The sequence below is a fragment of the Elephas maximus genome, chromosome 3 (genome assembly GCF_024166365.1).
Source record: "Elephas maximus indicus isolate mEleMax1 chromosome 3, mEleMax1 primary haplotype, whole genome shotgun sequence".
NCBI classification, from domain to species: Eukaryota; Metazoa; Chordata; class Mammalia; order Proboscidea; family Elephantidae; genus Elephas; species Elephas maximus.
In genome coordinates, this window is record NC_064821.1 from 27,794,401 (window position 1) to 27,818,925 (window position 24,525).

The following is a 24,525-nucleotide window of genomic DNA, read 5'->3' on the forward strand; positions in this document are numbered from 1 at the left end:
TAGATTGCACAGCTTGGTTTGTTCACTAAAACTTGGACTTAGCCAAAACAAAACCCACTGCCGTAAAGTTGATTCCAATTATAGCAACCCTACAGGACACAGTAGATCTGCCCCATAGGGTTTCCAAGGCTGTAAATCTTTATGGAAGCAAACTGCCACATCTTTCTCCCACGGAGTGGCTGATGGGTTCAAACCACAGATCTTTCAATTAGCAGCCAAGTACTTTAACCACTGTGCCACCAGGGCTCCTTTGGACTCAACAGTGGCCTACATTTAATGGGGTTAAGATGCCAGAAGAATCCAAAGGCTCAGGGAGATAGAAACATTGGAGAGAATTTTTAACGTGTAACCTGAACACACCCACAAAAAGGCCCAGAAGACACTCCATTCACTATGGTGTTGAAAAATGTATTAGTGAGGGGAGCACCTGCATCCCTGAAAAGCTCTGTAGTTGCTCTCTTTTGTAGGCCAGGTATGACTGTAGAGGATCCCAGCATTGAGATGGGCCCCCTGATTTCCATGGGAATGATAGTATCCTGGAATAGCAGAGGCCAAGTGGGCAGCACTTAATCATCAAAAACAAGGTAGGTATGTCAACAATAAAGGGCAGTGGGGACCTGCCAGAAAACAGAGCTTTGGCTTGCAGAGATGTTTGGTGATCAACCACTATGTCCCTAGGAACAAAACAGATGGGCAATATTAGAGTATTGCTCTAAGTCTGGTAGCAAGAAATTTGACTTGAGTCACCACAGTGGAAAGGCAGCATCTCACTCAGTCTCCTGACCTAACAGTTCACTCAGGCTCAGCAAAGTCAGTTCACTGATCCAGAGCACCTTGATTAAAGGGGAGACTAGGTCCCCTTCAGGAAGAACTCTGCAATATTTCCACAGTGCATACTGTAGACCTACTTGCAAGCCTTCCCCAAAAGGATTTCTGGCTATTTAGTAGAATGACTGTGCACTGGGGAAAAGGAAATACTCAGACCTTTCGGAGATTCCTAGACACTGTTCCTCAATTGACGGTGGTTCCTGGTGACCTGAACACTACTGTGACTCACTTGTCAAATTACAGTGGTTTGGTGATAGATGAAATTTTAATTTAAGTTCAACTCAAAGTGGGTCCAGTTGGTCCACAGACTCATCCCTGTGGTTATTAGTTCTTGATTGAAATAAATATATTTGAAAACTGGCATAATACTCACATTGGCTCTTTCATACATGGGGTGAAACCCACTATGATGGGAAGAGATAAATGGAAGCCCCTGGAACTTGCCCTCCCTGTCAAGATAGTAAGCTAGAAGAAATACATCATTCTTGGGGGAATTTCAGAGATTAATTCTGCTATCGAAAAACTGAAAGATGCAGAGGTGATTATACCTATCACATTCCCTTTCAATTCACCTGTTTGGCCTGTGCAGACATCACAGGGACCTTGGAGAATGACTTTGGATTATTGTTAATAGGTGGTGACTGCAGTTGCAGCTGCTGTTCCAGATGTTTCTAACTGAAGTGAATCAATACATCTCCTGGTACTTGGTATGCAATTTTTGACTTCATGTTACGGATTGAATTGTATCCCCTCCAAAGTATGTGATGGAATCCTAACCCTTTTACCTGTGGATATAATCCCATTTGGGAATAGTGTTCTTTGTTACGTTCATGAGGCTATATCCATGTCCTAAACCTAATCACTACTGAGTTATTAGGAACAGCATAAGCATAGATAGACACAAGCAAGCACAAAGGGGATTGGAATAGATACCATGTGAAGATCACCAAGGAACCGAAGAATGCCCAAGCTGCAAAAGCTGAAAAAGACAATCTTTTCCCAGAGCTCACAGAGAGAGCCTTCCCTGTGAGCCAGTACCCTGAATTCAGACTTTAGCTCCCTAAACTGTGAGAACATACATGTCTGTTCTTTAAAGCCACCCACTTGTGGTATTTCTGTTATAGTAGCACTAAGAAACTAAGGCACCTAGCTAATAACATTTTATCCATACCCATTGGTAAAGACAACCAAAAGCAGTTTATCTTCACAGTGTTGCCTTAGAGCTACGTAGATTTTCCTGCTCATTGCAATAATATTACCTCCCGAGTACTGATCATCTTCACATTCTACAACTAGTCCACTATATTGACAACATTATGCCCACTGGCCCTGATGAGAGGGAAACAGGAAGCAACAAGTACTTTAAATGCTTTAGCAAGCTTCTGCAGATGAGAGGATGGGAAATAAACCCAACTGTTCAGGCGCTCACCACCTCAAGTGAGTGAATACTTGGTTGTCTGGAGCATGTAGAGGTATCCTCTCTAAGGTGAGAAGTTAAGTTGCTGCAACTCACACCACCTACCACAAGTAAAGGGCACAATGCTTGCTGGTAAGCCTTTTTTGGTTTTTGGAGGTGCCATATGGCACATTTGAGTGTGCTGCATTGACCCATCTACAGATAATTTAAGTGAGTTCTACCCTATATAATGGAGTCACTGGATGGTGCAAACGGTTAACGCACTCTGCTGCTAACAGAAAGTTTGGAAGTTCACATCCATCCAGTGGTGCCTCAGGAGGAAGGCCTGATGGTCTACTTCTAAAAGTTCAGCACTGAAAACCCCATGAAGCACAGTTCTACTCTCACACACGGGGTCTCTATGAGTCAGAATTGACTTGACTGCAACTGGTTAACATATACAAAAGGAGCAAACGATATGGAGACAGGTTGCGAATTTAGAAAATCAAGGTACACATTCTGGCAATATATGAGGGTAGCATAACCTCAACACCAAAGCTAGAAAAGGACGGAAATAAAAAACCAAAAACCTCCAAAAATCTCTTACAAAATATTAGAAAATAGAAGGCAGCTAGGCATAAAGATACTCCATTATGTTCAAATTGAGTTTACACAGACAAGAAAGGTTGGTTTTACATTGTTGTTGGTGCTAGTTGCTGTTGAATTGATTCTGACTCATGGCGACCCCGTGTGTGCAGAGTAGGACTATTCCATAGAGTTTTAAAGACTGTGACTTTTCCTTTTAATTTTATTGTGCTCTAGGTGGAAGTTTACAATGCAAAATAGTTTCTCATTCAAAAATTTATACACAAATCGTTTTACCACATTGGTTGCAATCCCTGCATTGTGCTACCAGTGTCCCACTTGCCCTTTCTACCCTAGGTTCCCCCTGTCCACTGGTCCAGTTTTCCTGCCCCTTCCTGCCTTCTCGTCTTTGCTTTTGGGGAGGTGCTGCCCATTTGGTCTTGTATTGAACTAAGAAGCATGTTCCTCTGGTGTTTGTTTTATAAGCCTGTCTAGTCTTTGTTTGAATGGTGGGCTTTGGGAGCGGCTTCAGTTCTAAGTTAGCAAGGTGTCTAGGGGCCATAGTCTCAGGGGCTCCTCAAGTTTCTGTCAGACCAGTATGTCTGGTCTTTTTTTGTATGTGTGTGAATTTGGATTTTGTTCTACATTTTTACCCTGCTCTGTCTGGGTACCCTCTATTGTTATCCCTGTCAGAGCAGTTGGTGGCGATAGCTGGGCACCATCTAGCGCTTCTAGGCTCAGGATGGTAGAGGCTGTGGTCCATATGGTTCATTAGTCCTCTGGACTAACATTTTCTTTGTGTCTTTGGTTTTGTTCATTCTCCTTCGCTCTAGATGGGATGGGACCGATAGATGTATCTTAGATGGTCGCTCACAAGGTTTTAAAACCCCAGACACTACTCATCAAAGTAGGTTGTACAACATTTTCAAGGCTGTGGCTTTTCAGAAACAGACTGTGTCTTCCAAAGTGCCTCTCGGCGGGTTTGAACTTCCAACCTTTTGGTTAGTCGTCTAGCACTTAACCATGTACACCACCAGGGTCTCTGGTTTTACATTAGAAATTAATTAATATAACTTATTTGGAGCCCATGGGTAGTGCAAATGGTTAACTCAGCTGCTAAACAAAAGATCTGAAATTCAAATCCACCCAGAGGCACCTTGGAATAAAGGCCTGGTGATTTACTTCCAAAAAATCAGCCATTTAAAACCACATGGAGGGTTCTACTCTGATAATTATGGGGTTGCCATGATTCAGAGTGAACTCAATGGCAATGGTTTATTACTTACTTACTCATACTACCAAACACTCTTCTAAGTACTTGAGATACATTATTGAATAAATCTGATTATGTCAGATCATAAAAAAAAAAACTATCTCAACTTTTGAGTTTCTATTGTCAAATTGATCCCATATAGATAAATGCTAAAAGATCACAATGCTCAAGACAGACATTCGTTACTAGTTAAGCTAAACTATTGTTTAGTTTTAAGAAGACTTCAGAGGATATTTCTGGTTTAAGATTTAAAGATTATCTCAGGGAAATATGTTCATCCAGCCTCCAGAAAATCTGGATTCCACAAAAATTTGAAATTCTGTTCTCCATTTTCCCCCGTTTTGACCAGAATTCATCTACAGAATCTTTGATCAAAATGTTTAGTAATGGTAGCTGGGCACCATCCAGTTTTCTGGTCTCATGGCAAAGAAGGCAGTTTTCATGGAGGCAATTAGCCACACATTCCATTTTCTCCTCCTAATCCTGACTCTCCTTCTTCCTCTGTTGCTCCAGGTGAATAGAGATCAATTGTTGTACCTTGGATGGTCCTTTGCAAGCGTTTAAGACCCCAGGCACTATGCAATGAACTAGGAGGTGGAACAGAGCACTGATTATGTTATTAGGCCAAATAACTGGGATGTCCCATGAAACCATGACCCTAAACTCCTAAACCAAGAAACCAAATCCCATCAAGTGTTTGGTTGTACATAAGCAGCCTCAGCAGCTGCTATTTTTTGTTCTTGTAAATATATCACACAACTATTGCCGATTCAAATTTTTACAAAAGTACAACTTATTGGCAGCAATTACTTGAATTGGTTATGCAACCTTACCCTTGATCAATGCAATTTTCCATCACCATAAATCAACTCCCCTCCCTCCCCGCCGTAACCACTAAGAAACTTTTATCTCTATACATTTGCCTATTGCTTTTTATATAAGTGAGGACATACAATATTTGTCCTTTTGTGATTGATTTATTTCACTCAGCATAATGTCTTTAAGATCCATCTATATTGTAGCATGTATCAAGACTACATTTTTCTTACTGGCTTCATGGTAGTCCATTGTATGTATGTACCATATTTTGTTTATCCATTCATCCATTGATGGGTATTTGGGTTGTTTCCACCTTTTGTCTATTGTGAATAAGTGCTGCAATGAACACTGGTGTACAAGTCTCTATTTGAGTCTCTGCTTTCAAGTCTTTTGGGTATATATAGCAGTGAAATTGCTGGGTCATACAGCAGCTCTATTTTTAATTTTTTGAGGAACTACCATTGGCTTTTGGTTTTTGCATTCCCACCAGCAATGGACAAGGGTTCCAATTTCCCCACATCCTTGCAAACATTTGTTATTTTCTGGGTTTTTTTTTTTTTTTCAATCTTAGCTATCCTGGTAGGAGTGAAATGGTGCCTCATTGTAATTTTGATTTGCATCTCTCTGATGGCTAATGACATTGAACATCTTATCATGTGTTTGGTGGCCATTTGAATGTCCTCTTTGTTGTAATGTCTATTCAAGTCCTTTGCCCATTTTACCGTGGATTGTCTTTTTGGTGTTACACTGAAGTTTTATATATATTGTGATGATTAGATTCTTATCAGATACATGTTTTTTTTAAGACATTCTCCCAGGTGGGTAGCTTATCTTTCACTTTCTTGGTAAAGCCCTTTGATGAACAAAAGTTTGTAATTTTTATGATACCCTATTTATTTATTCTCTTTGGCTGTTGGTGCTTTTCTTATTAGGTTGTTGCTGTTGTTAGGTGCCATCAAGTCCATTCTAACTCATAGTGACCCTATCCACAACAGAAGGAAACACTGCCCAGTCCTGCACCATCCTCACAATTGTTGTTATGCTTGAACCCGCTGTTGCAGCCACTGTGTCAATCCATGTCATTGAAGGTCTTCCATTTTTTGCTGACCTTCTACTTTACCAAGCATGATGTCCTTCTCCAGGGACCGATCCCTCCTGGTAACATGTCCAAAGTGTGTGAGATGTAGTTTTACCATCCCTGTTTCTAAGGAGCATTCTGGTTGTACTTCTTGTACTTCTTCCTAGACATATTTGTTCATTCTTTTGGCAGGCCATGATATATTCAATAGTCTTTGCCAACACCACAATTCAGAGGCATCAATTCTTCTTTGGTCTTCTTTATTCCTTGTATAGCTTTCACATGCATATGAGGTGACTGAAAACACGATGACTTGGGTCAGGCGCACATTAGTCCTCAAGGTGCTAGCCTTCCTTTTGAACACTTTAAAAAGGTCTTTTGCAGCTGATTCGCCCAATGCAATGCATCTTTTAATGTCCTGAAGACTGCTTCCATGAGTGTTGATTGTGGATCCAAGTAAAACGAAATTCTTAACATCAGTCTTTTCTCCATTTATCATGATGTTGCTTATGGGTCCAGTTGTGAGGATTTTTGTTTTCTTTATGTTGAGGTGTAATCATACTGAAGGAGGCTGCAGTCTTTGATCTCCATCAATAAGTACTTCAAGTCCTTTTCACTTTCAGTAAGCAAGGTTGTGTCATCTGTATAACGCAGGTGGTTAAGGAGTCTTCCCCCAATCCTGATGCCCCGTTCTTCATACAGTCCAGCCTCTCAGATTATCTGCTCAGCATACAGATTGAACAGGTATGGCAAATGTACACCTTTCCTGACTTTAGACCACTCAGTATCCCCTTGTCCTGTTCAAACACCTGCCTCTTGATCTATGTAAAGGTTCCTCATGAGCACAATTAAGTGTTCTGGAATTTCCGTTTTTCTCAATGTTATCCATAATTTGTTATGATCCACACAAATGCCTTTGCATAGTCAATAAAACACAGGTAAACATCTTTCTGGTATTCTCTGTTTTCAGCCAGAACCAATCCCTGGTTCCACGTCCTCTTCTGAATTTGGCCTAAATTTCTGGCAGTTCCCTGTCTATATATACTGCTTACAACCACTTTTGAATGATCTTCAGCAAAATTTTACTTGTGTGTGATATTAATGATATTGTTTGATAATTTCTGCATTCAGTGGGATCACCTTTCCTGGAACAGGCATAAATATAGATCTCTTCCAGTCAGTTGGCGAGGTAGTTGTCTTCCAAATTTCTTGGTATAGACGAGTGAGTACTTCCAGCACTGCATCTGTTTGTTGAGACATCTTAATGGGTATTCCGTCATTTCCCGGAGCCTTGTTTTTCACCAATACCTTCAGTGCAGCTTGGAATTCTTCCTTCACTACCATTGGTTCCTGATCATATGGTACCTCCTGAAATGGCTGAATGTAGACAGATTTTTTTTTGGTATAGTGGCTCTATGTATTCCTTTCATCTTCTTTTGATGTTTCCTGAGTCGTTTAGTATTTTCCCCATAGAATCTTCATGTTGGGGCAGCAAGCATACAGAAGACCTGAATGATGCCATCAACCATTTTGGCCTAAGTGACATTTATTGAACACATGTCTGTTAGTTTGTCATACTGTGGGGGCTTGCATGTTGCTGTGATGCTGGAAGCTATGCCACCGGTATTCAGATATCAGCAGGGTCACCCATGAAGGAGAAGTTTCAGCTGAGCTTCCAGACTAAGACAGACTAGGAAGAAGGACCCAGCAGTCTACTTCTGAAAAGCATTATCCAGTGAAAACCTTATGAATAGCAGCAGAACATTGTCTGATACAGTGCTAGAAGATAAGCCCCCCAGGTTGGAAGGCACTCAAAAGATGACTGGGGAAGAGCTGCCTCCTTAGAGTTGACCTTAATGACGTGAATGGAGTAAAGCTTTCAGGACCTTCATTTGCTGATGTGGCACAACTCAAAATGAGAAGAAACTGCTGCAAACATCCGTTAATAATCGGGACCTGGAATGTACTAAGTACGAATGTAGGAAAATTGGAAATCGTCAAAAATGAAATGGAACACATAAATATCGATATCGTAGGCATTAGTGAGCTAAAATGGACTGGTATTGGCCATTTTGAATCAGACAATCATATAGTCTACTATGCTTGGAATGACAACTTCAAGAGGAATGGTGTTGCATTCATCGTCAAAAAAGAACGTTTCAAGATCTATCCTGAAGTACAACACTGTCAGTGATAGGATGATATCCATACGCCTACAAGGAAGACAAGTTAATTCGACTATTATTCAAATTTATGCACCAACCACTATGGCCTAAGATGAAGAAACAGAAGATTTTTATTAGCTGCTGCAGTCTGAAATTGATCGAACATGCAATCAAGATGCATTGATAATTACAGGTGATTGGAATGCGAAAGTTGGAAACGAAGAAGAATCAGTAGTTGAAAATATGGCCTTGGTGACAGAAACAATGCCAGAGATCGAATGATAGAATTTTGCAAGACCAATGACTTCTTCATTGCAAATACCTTCTTTCACCAACATAAACAGCGACTGTACACACGGACCTCACCAGATGGAACACACAGAAATCAAATTGACTAAATCTATGGGAAGAGACCATGGAAAAGCTCAATATCATCAGTCAGGACAAGGCCAGGGGCCAACTGTGGAACAAATCATCAATTGCTCATATGCAAGTTCAAGCTGAAACTGAAAAAATCAAAGCAAGTCGACGAGAGCCAAAATATGACCTTTAGTATATCCCACCTGAATTTAGAAACCATCTGAAGAATAGATTTGACCCATTGAACACTAGTGACTGAAGACGAGTTGTGGAATGACATCAAGGACATCATACATGGAGAAAGCAAGAGGTCATTGAAAAGACAGGAAAGAAAGAAAAGACCAAGATGGATGTCAGAGGAGACTCTGAAACGTGCTCTCGAACGTCAAGCAGCTAAACAAAAGGAAGAATTGATGAAGTAAAAGAACTGCACAGAAGATTTCAAAGGGCCTCTCGAGAAGACAAAGTAAAGTATTATAATGACACATGCAAAGAGCTGGAGGTGGAAAACCAAAAGGGAAGAACACGCTCAGCATTTCTCAAGCTGAAAGAACTGAGGAAAAAATTTCAAGCCTCGAGTTACCATAGTGAAGGATTCTATGGGGAAAATATTAAACGACCCCGGAAGCATCAAAAGAAGATGGAAGGAGTACACAGAGTCATTATACCAAAAAGAATTAGTTGATATTCAACCATTTCGAGAGGTGGCTATATGATCAGGAACCGATGGTACTGAAGGAAGAAGTCCAAGCTGCTCTGAAGGCACTGGTGAAAAACAAGGCTCCAGGAATTGATGGAATATCAATTGAGATGTTTCAACAAACAGATGCAGCACTGGAGGTGCTTACTCATCTATGCCAAGAAGTATGGAAGACAGCTTCCTGGCCAACTGACTGGAAGAGATCCATATTTATGCCTATTCCCAAGAAAGATGATCCAACCGAATGTGGAAATTATAGAACAATATCACTAATATCACACAAAAGCAAAATTTTGCTGAAGATCATTCAAAAACGGCTGCAGCAGCATATTGACGGGGAACTGCCAGAAATTCAGGCCAGTTTCAGAAGAGGATGTGGAACCAGGGATATCATTGCTGATGTCAGATGGATCCTGGCTGAAAGCAGGGAATACCAGAAGGATGTTTACCTGTGTTTTATTGACTATGCAAAGGCATTTGGCTGTGTGGATCATACCAAATTATGGATAACATTGCAAAGAATGGGAATTCCAGAACACTTAATTGTGCTCATGAGGAACCTTTACATAGATTAAGAGGCAGTTGTTTGGGCAGAACAAGGGGATACTGAGTGGTTTAAAGTCAGGAAAGGTGTGCGTCAGGGTTGTATTCTTGCACCATACCTATTCAATCTGTATGCTGAGCAAAAAATACAAGAAGGTGGATTATATGAAGAAGAACGGGGCATCAGGATTGGAGGAAGACTTATTAACAACCTGCGTTAAGCAGATGACACAACCTTGCTTGCTGAAAGTGAAGAGGACTTGAAGCACTTACTAATGAAGATCAAAGACCATAGCCTTCAGTATGGATTGCACCTCAGCATAAAAAAAACAAAAATCCTCACAACTGGACCAATAAACAACATCCTGATAAACGGAGAAAAGATTGAAGTTGTCAAGGATTTCATTTTACTTAGATCCACAATCAACAGCCATGGAAGCAGCAGTCAAGAAATCAAAAGACGGATTGCATTGGGTAAATCTGCTGCAAAGGACCTCTTCAATGTGGTGAAGAGCAAAGATGTCACCTTGAAGACTAAAGTGTGCCTGACCCAAGCCATGGTATTTTCAATCACATCATATGCATGTGAAAGCTATACAATGAATAAGGAAGACCAAAGAATTGACACCTTTGAATTGTGGTGTTGGTGAAGAATATTGAATATACCATGGACTGACGAAAGAACGAACAAGTCTTTCTTAGAATTCTAAGTACAACCAGAATGCTCCTTAGAAGCAAGGATGGTGAAACATCGTCTTACATACTTTGGACATGTTGTCAGGAGGGATCAGTCCCTGGAGAAGGACATCATGCTTGGCAGAGGACAGGGTCAGTGGAAAAGAGGAAGAGCCTCAAAGAGGTAGATTGACACAGTGGCTGCAACAATGAGCTCAAGCATAACAACAATTGTAAGGATGGCTCAGGACCGGGCAGTATTTTGTTCTGTTGCGCATAGGGTCGCTATGAGTCGGAACCAATTCGATGGCACCTAAGAACAACAACAACCCCAAAACAGCAGAAATCACATTATTTTGTAGTGCTCATTAAACAGACGTTATATTGAGTAGATGAGGTCAGACACAATGTAGTTCATGCAGTATAATTCCAATATATTAAGTTCAAGAAGAGGCAAAACTTATGTCTGGCTGTAACAGTGACAATTCTGGTTACTCCTAGGGTGAAGCTCAACGGGGAAAGGGGCACCAGAAAATAGTGGAAATGTTCCCTAACTTGATTTCAGAGTAAGCTATATAAATGCATATAAAAAGTAGTCGAGTTCCACACTTAAAATTAGCTCGTGCTATGCTCTGTATATGTGTTATACCTGAGAAAAAAAAGTAAAAACTGTTCATAAATGTCATTTTGAAAAGTTCTTCTTCACGTTTTACATGCTGTTCCTCACAAGGACTAGAATCTGCCCTGGAGAACTCCTGTCTCCATGTTCTTCAACTCATTGAGAGATCAGACTGGGATTTCCTAGTTGGTGCCCTGCTCCTTGGTGGCATAGTGGTTAAGTGCTGCGGCTACTAACCAAAAGGTTGGCAGTGTGAATCCACTCGGCGCTCCTCAGAAACCCTACGGGGCAGTTCTACTCTGTCCTATAGGATCCTACAGGGTCACTAGAAGTCGGAATCGACTCGACGCAACGGGTTTGGTTTTGGTTTTGCCCTGCTCCTGTGGAAAGGTATGTGATATGCAAGAGACGACAAACCATGAAATGTAAGCTAACACTTCGGACTTACAGGATTCTAAAAACGAGCAACTATTTAGGAGCAGCAAAAACAAATCATTTCTCTAAAGAACATGGTACATCTCTTTTCAAATAGGAAATACGCAAAGACCTACTTTCTCCACTCCTCAAAGGGATTGCAAATCTTTGACTGCCGAGATCTGCGTTTAAGAAACTCGAAGCGTTTTCTCTCTACTAGAAATAAGGACAACACTGGCTCGGTCCCAAAGTCAGGGAGATGCCGGGAACGTCCTGGCCACTGGGCGGAGCCCTCTGCGTCTCCACCCGGAACCCCGCCCTTCCCGTCCCGAGTGTCCCAGAGCCAAGAAGCGGAAGCGCGCATGCGCGGTCGGCAGGTGTGTGACGTACGTTTTCGCCGCCGTGGACGTCCGGCCTGGCCGGGTACCAGGTACGGCCTGCCGGATACGGAGGGCCAGTTGCGGTTCTAAGGAATTGGCTCTGCTCCTGCCCAGCTCTGGCTTCTCCAGGCTCCCTGTATGGTCCAGAGCCGCGGGACCCCCACTAGCCGGACTTCGCCTGGAGCTTCCCCCCGCCGCCGCCGCCTGTTTTCCGCAGCTTCCGACTCGGCCGCCGGCGCAGCGAAGCGCCTGCTCTGACAGCCCCTGCTCAGTACTCCTGCACGGCCGGTGTCGGGACGGCCAGGTAGGTGGGATAGCCCTGCGTCTGTCGGTGAATTAATAGGTAAGATCTTGTACATCGTGGGCACGCACAAGCGAGGTGGACACCGTCAGTATCAGCTTCAGCTGGAAGTTTGTGAGAAATACAAAGTCACAAGCCTAGCGAAACCCAGGATAGTTAGCATGACGCTAAATGCCCTGCCCCCACCTCCCCCAGTTTGTCCGGCACCATGCTTCATTGCTTTTCTGGTCCTCGCAGGCAAGGACATTTGTTAAGTTATTGGTGGTTATTAAAAAAGTAAGATTACTGTGAAGCATATTCTCTACTTTTATGGTTGTAGTCATTAACATGAATTACGGAACGTGGATTGGAACTAGTACTTCCATTTCAGGAGGAAACGACTTAGGAAGAGGCACATTTCCAGGACTTTTTTTGGCTGTAAGAAATTTTGTTCATGATTGTGTGAGAAACAGTATGGCCAACATAATGTGGCAGAACAAGTTTAATACAGGTGATGAGCGACTTTCCGATATAACTTGAATACGTCCTAAGTCAGGGACTGACTGTATACATACATACATATTTGTTTTATATATATACATAGTGCATATATAAAATATGTTATAATCTGTGTATTCGATTATTCCGTGCGTGACCCCAATTATCAGTGTCATAAGCTAGAACAGAAAAAAACAAGACATGATGCATACTCCTAGATATTACAGTATTAAAAGGAAGACAATTTTAAGTAAATAATGAAAAAGCAGGGACATCTAATAGGTTATACTGCTTTAAAAGAAACAGTAAGGTTCATAGAAGTTGTTCCATTTAGCTGCATACATGGATGAGCAAGACTGAAGGTATATGGGAGGAGTGGGGGTTGAAAGAGTATTTCAGGTGGGAAGAGTGAACATGCCCTGAGGCAGTAGAGAATCCAGTATCATCCATTCCTTGAGGAAAGTCGGAGGTGATTGAAGCAGAGAAAGTAAAGGGGAGGAGTGGTGTGAGCTAGACTGAATGAAGGGATGACAGCAGATGGTTCTGAACCAGGCCAGCTACTCTGGGTTTTTTCAAAGGCCAAGAGTAGACTTCACTGATGAGCATTACACAGGCATGGGGCGTGAATATGTTAATGATGTAAAGCAGGGCACTCCAGTTCTCGTACTGCAAATAGATTTTGGAAGTGACAGCCAGAAAGGAATGAAATCAGGCAGGGACGAGTTATGAACAAGTTAGGGAAGACTCTGGGGTGGCCTCAATGTGGAGCATGGTTTTGGGTCAGTAAGTGAATTGAATGATATAACGTAAGATGATTCAAAGGGCACCAGTTGGCAGATAGAGTAACTAATGCTTCTCAAAGTTGGATGTGGATAACCAGGGATCTTGTTAAAATGTAGATTTTGATTCAGCAGGCCTGGCATGGAGGCCTGAGATTCTATACAGGTACTCCTCGACTTACAACATGTTTGAGCTAGTATGAACTGCACTTAAAACCATCCTTTTCGATTTGTATATCTTGTCATTAGTAATATGTACTACATCCAGTGTTGTTCCACATTAATTTGGTGATGTTATTCTCAGATGTTCACTCACATGTTTATAAGTAATGTTTCTAACCTCCAAAGACAAATATCAGATTTATAAAGATACTGATAGTAAAAGGCAATGATAATGAAAACTTTAAAAAAAAAAACAAGGTATTCAACTTGTGTCAGAACCAACTTAAGACGGAGTCAGGGAATGGAACCCCGCAGTAAGCAGGGGTCTGCCTGTATACCTAACAAGCTCCCAATTTTTGCTGAAAATAATAAGTATAGAAATAAGAATATATATTAAAACTAGAGAGTACTATTAAACAATAAAAGAAAGAATAATGCTTAAAGGGGAAACAGTGGTATAAAGACTTTGCCAGAGAGAACATTCACACTGAGTTCAAGAAATAAAAGAATAGGAGTCAGCAGGATGAGGAATTGTGGTAGAAAGAAACAAACAGGCAGGAGACTGCTACTTAGAGAAAACTAAATGATTTTGTGGTCAATTGGTTGATGGCTGAATTATAAGATTGATAGAGAAAGTGTTGAGGAACCCCACCAGATTCCTGAAAAGGTTGGGGATTGGTGCCAGGGCCTCAAAATGAAGGGGAAGAAGGGGAAGAAGAAAAAAAAATCCTTGAGACAGAAAAAATGTTAGTAGGAAAATTAAGGATCACATTTTACTATCATAAAAATGAAAACAAAAAACAAGATTTTAACTACATATAATAAAAAATCAAGAAAACATAATGGATTCTTTGACCAAACTTGAAAAATATGTTCTCCCTGAAAATTCACCCATGTTAATGTCAAATATAAATATCTATGTTGATACACAAGGGACAAAGTACCCAGGCAAACCCACAGCCTCAACGTTGGGCCTCTGACACCATGCAGGAAATCACGTTCAAGGTTTCCAGCATGGATGGGCCTGGGTGTTTCTCTGTTCCAGGATAAAGAAATTGCCCCATCTGTGATCTTGTTGCCTGAATGAAGAAGCCTGTGGAGCTGGATGAAGAATGTAAATACCCTCAACATACAACAATGCCTTGAGCCTGGAAGGAAATCCTGCCTTGAGCCTGGAAGGAAATCCTGCCCACGGATAGAGCTGAAGGCCAAGAACCTGTCACCCCCTCCTTATTCAACACTGTCCCCCCACCCCCAGTCTTCTTCCGTTTTAGGTCCCAGGTGTGGCACAGGGAGAACTGGCCAAGCCTAGGCAGCTGGGGAACCTATCTTGCACATCCATAAATCACAAATAAGAATTTCAACTGTTGACTGGCCATTTGGACCAGACATTACTTACTGCCTTCAGACGGCCGAGTGGCACTGCTTTCACTTCCATCCCTCTTACCTTAACTGGATTCTTGGGCTCAGAGAGGACATTCACCTAACTCCAGAATCTGGAGCCAGGAAATGGTGAGTACTACAGAGAACTGGTTAATTCTTAGTATAAAGAGTGAGGCTAAATATGATACAGTGGGGGATCAGCTGTGTACTCTGGGCTGTTTCTTCTGAGGTCAGAGGTGGTAGAAGAGGCCAAGTGACTAAATCCTAAGAGGCATCCTAAGGCCCTGCTCCACTGTCACAGGGCCTTTCCTGTACACACTTTGAAAGCCTTGAATACCTGGGGTCACCTTCCAGATATGACTCTCAGAGCCGGCACCATGGGGCATTACCATCCCCATCCTGGACCGTGGTGCTTTGTGTTGAATGACAAAATCTCCTGAGCAGAGCCTGAAGATGGAGCAGCTCTAGTTGAGGAGGCTGAGCCCCAGGCCCTCCAGAGCCACACTGTCCCATCACTGCAAACAATGTTCTTTGCTTTCCCCAGGCACTGCAACCTTTTCTGTGCAGTTCTTAGAACAACAACTTCACCCCTCACACTATGTTTGGTAAAGAAAGGGAGAGGGATTGGCAACACAGGGATTATCAAATGAATTAATTTTTGCTTTGGAATGGGTGTAAATGGTATCTTAATTGAATTTTATTCTGCAATTATCTTACAGTACTCCAGAACTGACAAGGCTGTACATATTCTCCCAATGTTAATTCATCTTTCTCTGACTTCGATGGGCTTCTTTACAGAATCTAGAAATAAACTGTTGTTTTGTTGTTGTTAGGTGCCATTAAGTCAATTCTGACTCATTGTGGTCCCACGCACAACAGAAGGAAACACTACCCAGTGCTTCGCCGTCCTCACAGTAGTTGCTATGTTTGAGCCCATTGTTGCAGCCACTGTGTCAGTCCCATCTTGTCAAGGGTCATCCTCTTTTTTGCTAATCCTCTACCAAGTGTGATGTCTTTCTCCAGGGACTGGTCCTTCCTGATAACATGTCCAAGGTACGTGAGGCAAAGCCTCGACATCCTTGCTTCTAAGGAGCATTCTGGCTGTACTTCCAAGACAGATTTGTTCATTCTTCTGGCAGTCCGTGATATATTCAGTATTCTTCGCCAACACCGTAATTCAAACGCATCAAATTTTCTTCAGTCTTACTTATTCATAGCCCAGCTTTTGCATGCTTATGAGGCTATTGAAAATACCATGGCTTGGGTCAGGTGCACCTTAGTCCTCAAAGTGACATCTTTGCTTTTTAACACTTTAAAGAGGTTTTTTGCAACAGATTTGCCTGATGCAATAACATGCTGTTTGATTTCTTGACTGCTGCTTCCATGGGCGGTGATTGTAGATCCAAGTAACATGAAATCCTTGACAACTGCAATCTTTTCTCCGTTTATCATGATGTTTACTGGTCCAGTTGTGAGGATTTTTGTTTTCTTTATGTTGAGGTGCAATCCATACTGAAGGCTGTGGTCTTTGTTCTTTGTCACTAAGTGCTTCGAGTCCTCTTCACTTTCAGCAAGGAAGGTTGTGTCATCTGCATAATGCAGGTGGTTAATGGGTCTTCCTCCAATCCTGATGCCACTTTCTTCTTCATACAGTCCAGCTTCTCGGATTGTTTGCTCAGCATACAGATTAAATAAGTATGGTGAAAGGATACAACCCTGACACATACCTTTCCTGATTTTAAACCACCCAGTATCCCCTTGTTCTATTCGAACAACTGCCTCTTAATCTATGTACAGGTTCCTTATGAACACAATTAAGTGTTCTGAAATTCCCGTTCTTCTGAATGTTATCCATAATTTATTATGATCCAAACAGTCAAATGCCTTTGCGTAGTCAGTAAAACACAGGTAAACATCTTCCTGGTATGCTCTGCGTTCAGCCAAGATCTGTCTGACATCAGTGGTGGTATCCCCTGTTCCATGTCCTCTTCTGAATCCAGCTTGAATTTCTGGCAGTTTCCTGTAATGTACTGCTGCAACTGCTTTTGAATAATTTTCAGCATAATTTTACTTGTGTATAATATTAATAATATTGTTTGATAATTTCTGCATTCCTTTGGTTCACCTTTCTTTGGAATGGGCACAAATATGGATCTCTTCCAGTCAGTTGGCCGGGTAGCTGCCTTCCAAATCTCATGGCATAGGTGAGGGAGCACTTCCAGTATTGCATCAGTTTGTTGAAACATCTATACAATACTTACAGAATCCTAATTTGTTATAGCTACACACACACACACACACACACACACACACACTATTATGTGTCAGTAAACCTCTCTATATACGTGTCTGTACACACACATCCATACATTTGGACAAGGCCCTGTGCAGTATTCCTTAGAACATCTAGGCTATTTATAGACATTTGCACTTTCATACACACTTTTAAAGTATTTTTTGCAAAGTTCTTAAAAAAAAATACTTCTTTGAAATTTTGTGTAAATTCTGAGTAGAACAGTATTCTAAAAGCATGCTCTATCCTTTCATTTATTTCATATGTTTTAGATGACATTTAATAATTTTTAATTGTGATCTTTTATTAATTACAGTCCTTAGTTCTTTTAATTTTTTCAGCTGCTTGGTACTAGTGCACATAATATATAAAATAAACCTTAGTTGGATATGTTGCAACCTGAGAAATGTGCTAAAATCTCTTAGTCCTGTAATCCCATGTAAATGCTTTTGGGGTTGTACATATATAACTATTTAACCCATAAAATAGAACGGATTCTGTTTTTTACCTTAAAATGCTTAACCTTTCTCCCCTTCCCCTTTTGTATGTGTGTGTGTGTCGGAGGGAAGTGTACTGTTTAAAATCTCTAGAATAAAGTTAAGTAGGAATATAATAATGAATATCTTGTTTTTCACCTGCTTTTCTGGGGAAGTGTTGAACTTCTCACTATGTATATTCTTTGATGTACATTTTTTATATATGCCCATTTTCAGATTGTGCATGTTTCTTTGCATTTCTGAATTGATTCTTTTTTTTTACGTACATGCAGGGTAATTTATACTACATGTACAGTTGAGTGAAATATAAAGTGAACATCCATTTAATGGACATACACTGTTCTTGACTCCTCCTCCCCCCACCATGAGTTGATTGCTAAGCAGCATCTCTTTCTGCCCTCTTGATTTAACCAGTATCTCAATATTTATGAAAACCATTTCTTTATTTTTATTTATAAATGTTTTTAACCTATATATAGATCCCCAAGGAGCCCTGGTGGCATAGTGGTTAAGTGTTCAGCTGCTAACCAAAAGGTCGGCAGTTTGAATCCACCAGCCGCTCCTTGAAAACCCTACAGGGCGACTCTGCTCTGTCCTATAGGGTTGTTAGGAATCAGAATCGACTCCATGGCAATGGGTTTTTTGGTTTTGGTTATGTATCCCCAAATAAATACATTTTAATATTGGTGGGTTTTTTTGTAGCAAATGAATAGAAAAACTCTCTCTATACTTTATATGCCAATTCCTTTAGTTCAGATTTGCGTTAGGAGAACCTCCGTGGGTTGTACATTCACTTTAATTGCCCTGTAGTGTTCTCTGGATGGAATGTCCTGGAGTAATTTAACAAGTCTATTTTTTGAGGCTATTTGAGAAGTTTTCATTTAGGGACTGTTATAAACAGCACTTTCATGGTTTTAGCTCTCATATTTAGGTTGTTGATCCATTTTGAGTTAATTTTTGTATGTGGTATGCTGTAGGGCTCCCACTTCATTTTCGTGTAGAAATCCGGTCATCCTTGCATCATCTGCCGTAAAGACTGTTTTTCCCTGTTACAAACAATTCTTTAAAAAATGTTTCTTTCTCTGTATCTTTCCGCTTTTAATGCCTTATCCTCATTTCAGTCTCAACAAGCCCTGAGTAACCTCTGCATCCTTTCCTATAAAATCTGCTCCCCTTGAAGGCTTCCACATCTGTGTTGATGGTGCTCCATCTTTTCTGTTTTTACAGGTAAAACACTTGGACAGACTCATTCTTGCTGCCTCTTTTTCTCACACACATGCTTTCTGTCCATCAGGCATTTCTGTTGGCTGTGCCTTAAAAAGGTCTAGGGACCATCCCTTACACACTCATTTTTGTTGCTACCACTCCAGTCTCAACATTTCTTAATGTGATTGTGGCCATAACTTCTATCAGATCTGCCAGCTTCTACATTTCCCTCTACACAAAAATCTTTTAGGAGCTATCAGATCAGTTTCTTCCTCTGCTCAAAAGCCTAAAATTGCTCCGCATTTCACTCAAATTAAAGGCTAGAGGCTTTACCGTTGCCACCAATTGCCCTAGAACATGATACGCCCACCTACCTCAATCACCCCTTCACCTTCCTCTATTACTACTTTCTCATATCTCATCCTGCCACGGTCACACTGGCCTTTGACTCTGCCTGCAACATGCAAGGCACACTCACCTTCTGGCCTGTTTCCTGTTCCTGAAACAACGTTTTGTCATGTATCTCCTTGGGTACCTCCTTCACATCCCTAACCAGTTAAATCAGTTGCGTCCAGTCAGGTCCAACTCATGATGACCTGTGTGCATTCCACATACAGCCACACCCTGTGGTGTTCTTATTGGCTGTTACCTTTCAGAAGGTAGACAGCCAGGCCTGTCTTCCAAAACACCAACCTTCAACCTTTCAGTTAGTAGCTGACTGCTTAATTGTTTGAGCCACCCAGGGCCTCCCCCCTTCACCTCCCTAGGTCAGTGGTAATTCTGTATTTAACTTTTTTTTTTTAATTAAGTTTTATTAAGCTTCAAGTGAACATTTACAAATCCAATCAGTCTGTCACATGTAAGTTTACATACATCTTACTCCCTTCTCCCACTTGCTCTTCCCCTATTGAGTCAGCCCTTTCAGTCTCTCGTTTCGTGACAATTTTGCCAGCTTCCCTCTCTCTCTATCTTCCCATCCCCCCTCCAGTCAAGAGTTGCCAACACACTCTCAAGTGTCCACCTGATTTAATTAGCTCACTCTTCATCAGCGTCTCTCTCCCACCCGCTGACCAGTCCCTTTCATGTCTGACGAGTTGTCTTCGGGGATGGTTCCTGTCCTGTGCCAACAGAAGGTCTGGGGAGCATGGCCGCCGGGATTCCTCTAGTCGCAGTCAGACCATTAAGTCTGGTCTTTTTATGAGAATTTGGGGTCTGCATCCCACTGATCTCCTGTTCCCTCAGGAGTTCTCTGTTGTGCTCCCTGACAGGGCAGTCATCGATTGTGGCCGGGCACCACTAGTTCTTCTGGTCTCAGGATGATGTAGGTCTCTGGTTCATGTGGCCCTTTCTGTCTCTTGGGCTCTTAGTTGTCGTGTGACCTTGGTGTTCTTCATTTTCCTTTGCTCCAGGTGGGTTGAGACCAATTGAGGCATCTTAGATGGCCGCTTGTTAGCATTTAAGACCCCAAACACCACATTTCATAGTGGGATGCAGAATGTTTTCATAATAGAATTATTTTGCCAATTGACTTAGAAGTCCCCTCAAACCATGTTCCTCAGACCCCCGCCCCTGCTCCGCTGACCTTTGAAGCATTCATTTTATCCCGGAAACCTCTCTGCTTTTAGTCTGTATTTAACTTTTGAGGAACCATCAAATTTTTTCCACAGTGGATGCACCATTTACATTCCCACTAACAATGGACGAAGGTTCTACTTCCCCACGTTCTCGACACTTGTCATTTTCTGTTTTCTTGATAATAGTCATCTTAGTGGGTGTGAAGTGATACCTCATTGTGGTTTCAACTTCTTTTTACCTAATGACTAACGATGTTGAACATCTTCTCATGTGCTATTTAGCCATTTGTATATCTCCTCTGGGCAAATGTCTATTTAAGTCCTAAATGGATTGTTTGTCTTTATGTTATTCAGTTGTAGTAGTTCTTTATATACTCTGGATGTTAAACTCTTTAAGTATATGATTTGTAAATTTTTTCTCCCATCCTGGAGGTTGTATTTTCACTTTCTCAATAGTATCCATTGATGCGCAAAATTTTTAATTTTGAAGAAGTGCAGTTTATCATTTTTTATTTGGTTGCTTGTCCTTTTAATGTCATATTTAAGAATCTGCTGCCACATTCAAGATTTACCCCTATACTGCTTCTATGAGTTTTATGGGTTTAGTTCTTACATTTATATCATTGATCCATTTTGAAGTAGTTTTTGCATATGGTAGAGATCCTGGGTGGCACAAACAGTTAAGTACTTGGCTAGTAATCAAAAGGTTTGTGGTTCTGATCCACCCAGGAGTGCCTCAAAAGAAAGGCCTGGCGATCTGCTTCTCAAAGATCACAGTCATTGAAAACCCTATGGAGCACAGTTCTACACAGATACACATGGGGCCTCCATGAGTTAGAATCTTCTCAACCACACTAGTTAGTGTTTTGGATATGATGTGAGGTGGTATCCAACTTCATTCTTTTTTGTGTGGAAATCCAGTTGTCCCAGTTCTCTGTTGAAGAGATTGTTCTTTGTCCCTTGAATGATTTTGGGACCCTTATTAAAAATCAGTAGACCATAGATTAGGTTTATTTATGGACTGTTAATCCTGTTACATTGATCTATATGTATATCCTCATTCCACTGTGACACTGTTTTGATCAGTGTAGCTTTGGTAGTAAGTTTTGAAGGCAAGGAGTGTGAGTCCCCCTACTTTTGTTTCTCTGTTTCAGGATTGTTTTGGGTATTTAGGATCCTTTACAATTCCGTATGAATTTGAGGATCCTGTTACCCATTTCTGGAAAAAAAAAAAAAAAAGGCCATTGGAACTTTGATGGGGATTATGTTGAAACTATATACTGCTTTGAGTAGCACTGATATCTTAACAATATTAAATCTTCCAATATGTGAAAATGGAATGTCTCTGAATTTATTTAAGTGTTCATTTTTTTTCAGCAGCGTTTTACAGTGTTCAGTATAGAAGCCTTTCACATCCTTGGTTAAATTTATTCCTAACATCCTTTTAGATGTTGTTGTAAATGGAATTGTTCTGTTAATTTTTTTTTTCAGATGTTGATTAATGGTGAAGAGAAACAATTGATTTTTATGTGTTTATACTTTAAATTTGCTGAAATTATTTATTAGGCCTAGTAGCTTTTTTATGGATTCTTTGGATTTTCTATCTATATGACCGTGGCATTTGCAAGTAATGATAGTTTCACTTCCTCTCAGATTTGGGCACCTTTTATTTATTTTTCCTGCCTAGTTTCTTTGGCTTTGTCATCCTGTATAATGTTGAATAGCAGTGGTGAAGATGAACATCCTTGTCTTGTTTTAGATCTTAAGGGTAAAGTCCTCAGTCTTTCAACATTGAATATGATGTTCGCTGTGGGTTTCTCATGAATACTTATTATCATGTTAAGGATTTTCCCTTTGCTTCCTAGTATGTTGAATGTTTTTATCATCAAAGGATTTTGGATTTGTGAAATCCTTTTTCTTCATTAGTTGAGATGATCTCGCGTGTGTGTGTGTGTGTGTTTCCCTTCTTGTTATTGATGTGGTGTATTACCTTGTTTGATTTTTTAATGACCCAGATGCGTTAGAGAAGTATATGTATTCTGCTGTTGTTGAAGTGATCAATATATATCTCTGAGATCTAGTTGTTGCGTACTGTTGTTCAGAGCCTCTTATTTGCTTATTCTTCTTCTGTCTAGATATTCTATCCATTATTAAAAGTGATATATTGAAGTCTCCAACTATTTCTCCCTTCAATTCTGTCATTGTTCGTTTTGTTTTCCTTCTCATTTCCTTTGGGTATGTTTTCTTAGTGGTTACCATGGGGATTACATTTAACATCCTGGATTTATAATAATCTAAATTAAATTGTCACCTACTTGACTTCAGCAGTGTACAGAAGCTTTGGTTCTATATAGCTCTACCTCCCTGCCTTAAGTTTTGTTCCCAAAAATTACATCTTTATGCCTTATGTCCCCAATAGCATAAATTTCCAAGTATTTATGTATTTGTCATTTAAATCATGTATTACATGAAAAGTAGAAGTGAAAAACTATAATACAGTAACATTGCCTTTTATATTTGCAAATGTATTTGCCTTTACTGAATATCTTTTTGTGTGTGTGATGAAAATATACACAACAAAACCTTCACCAATTCAACAATTTCCACATATACAATTCATTGACATTGAGTACATTCTTCATGTTGCACAACTTTTCTTGCTATCCTTTTTCAAATTATTTCACCACCATTAACATAAATTCAGTGCCCCCTCAGCAGAAACGCTTTCTTTCCTCTTCCCTTTCACCCCCTTGAACCCACCAGTAATCTTTGGTTTCTGTTTATTTGCTTACGTCATATAAATGAGGCGATTCAGTATATGTCCTTTTGCAACTGATTTATTTTGCTTACCGTAATGTTTTCTAGATTCATCCGTTTTGTGACATGCATCAGGACTTCACTTTTCCTTATGGCTGAGTAATATTCCATTGTATTTCTTTGCCACATTTTGCTTATCCATTCATCTATTGATTGACATTTTAGTTGTTTGCACCTTTTGGCTATTGTGGAAAGTGTCAGAACGAACATCGGTGTACAGGTTTCTGTTTGAGTTCCTGCTTTCACTTCTTTTGTTTATGTACCTAGAACTGGGATTGCTGGATCATATGGTAGTTCTGTAGAGTCGCTGTGAGTCAGAATCTACTTGACGGCAACAGGTTTAGTTTTTTTTAGTTTTATGGTATTTCTGTGCTCAGCATTTTGAGGAACAGCCAAACTATTCTGCACACCAGCTGTACCATTTTACATTCCCACCAGCAGTGCATGAGGGTTCCACTTTTTCCACAACATGGCCAACACCTGTTGTTTTCTGTTTTTTGGTCATTGCCATTTAATGGTCGGGAGAGGGTATCTCATTGTGGTTTTGATTTGCATCTCCCTAATGATTAATGACTTTCAGCATCTTTTCATATGTGTGTTGGCCATTTGAATATTCTCTTTGGTTGAAATATCTCTTCAAGTGTTCTGCCCATTTTTTCATTGCTTTGTCTTTTTGTTGTTACATTTTAGATGTTTTATGTATATTTAGATACAGTGAAACCTCTAAGAGATGAAACTCAACAGGACTGCCTTGTTTTTCTGTGTCTCACAAGTTTTCCGCCTTTGACAGAGTGCAGTCTTGCCACTTTTCTATCATGCTCTATTAAGATCCTACCTCATGAACGCCCAGAAAGCATTTACAGGCAAAAAGAACAAAAAAGGCAAAAATGTAAAGAATAGACATAATCAGAGAACTGTAGCAATGCACGGTTCGCACTCACAGTAACAATGCAAAAAGAAATGGAAGACTGAGGCTTCTTCTCTGACTCTTGTACGTTTTGCAGCTATTTCTGGCTTTTACGTCTGCACTTCCTTGTATTCAGGTTGCAGCACTAACCATTTTCTGATTCTGTCTATGTCTCACAGGTTCCAGGTTTCAGAGAACATTTATTAGGCCGAATTCATTGTTTTAGTGGGAAATAATATTTGAGTTTTCCTTCTCTGACAGGTTTCTGACTTACACAAGTTCCAGCTTTCACAG

At 40.6% G+C, this 24,525-nt stretch overlaps 1 protein-coding gene across 6 annotated transcripts in view; it reads left to right on the top strand.

The window, feature by feature from the left end:
- Nucleotides 1-11,820: 11,820 nt before the first annotated feature.
- LOC126072111 (zinc finger protein 14-like) overlaps nt 11,821-24,525 on the top strand; it is an 87,381-nt gene continuing 74,676 nt past the window's right edge. For 5 of the 6 annotated variants that reach the window (XM_049876796.1, XM_049876795.1, XM_049876797.1 and 2 more), the window contains exons 1-2: nt 11,821-12,139; nt 14,600-15,066. In XM_049876796.1, the coding sequence (XP_049732753.1) occupies nt 15,064-15,066 (3 nt within the window). In that variant the 5' untranslated portion in view covers nt 11,821-12,139; nt 14,600-15,063. Of the gene's footprint in view, nt 15,067-24,525 lie in introns of all 6 variants that reach the window. The other variant, XM_049876792.1, reaches the window with a different exon arrangement.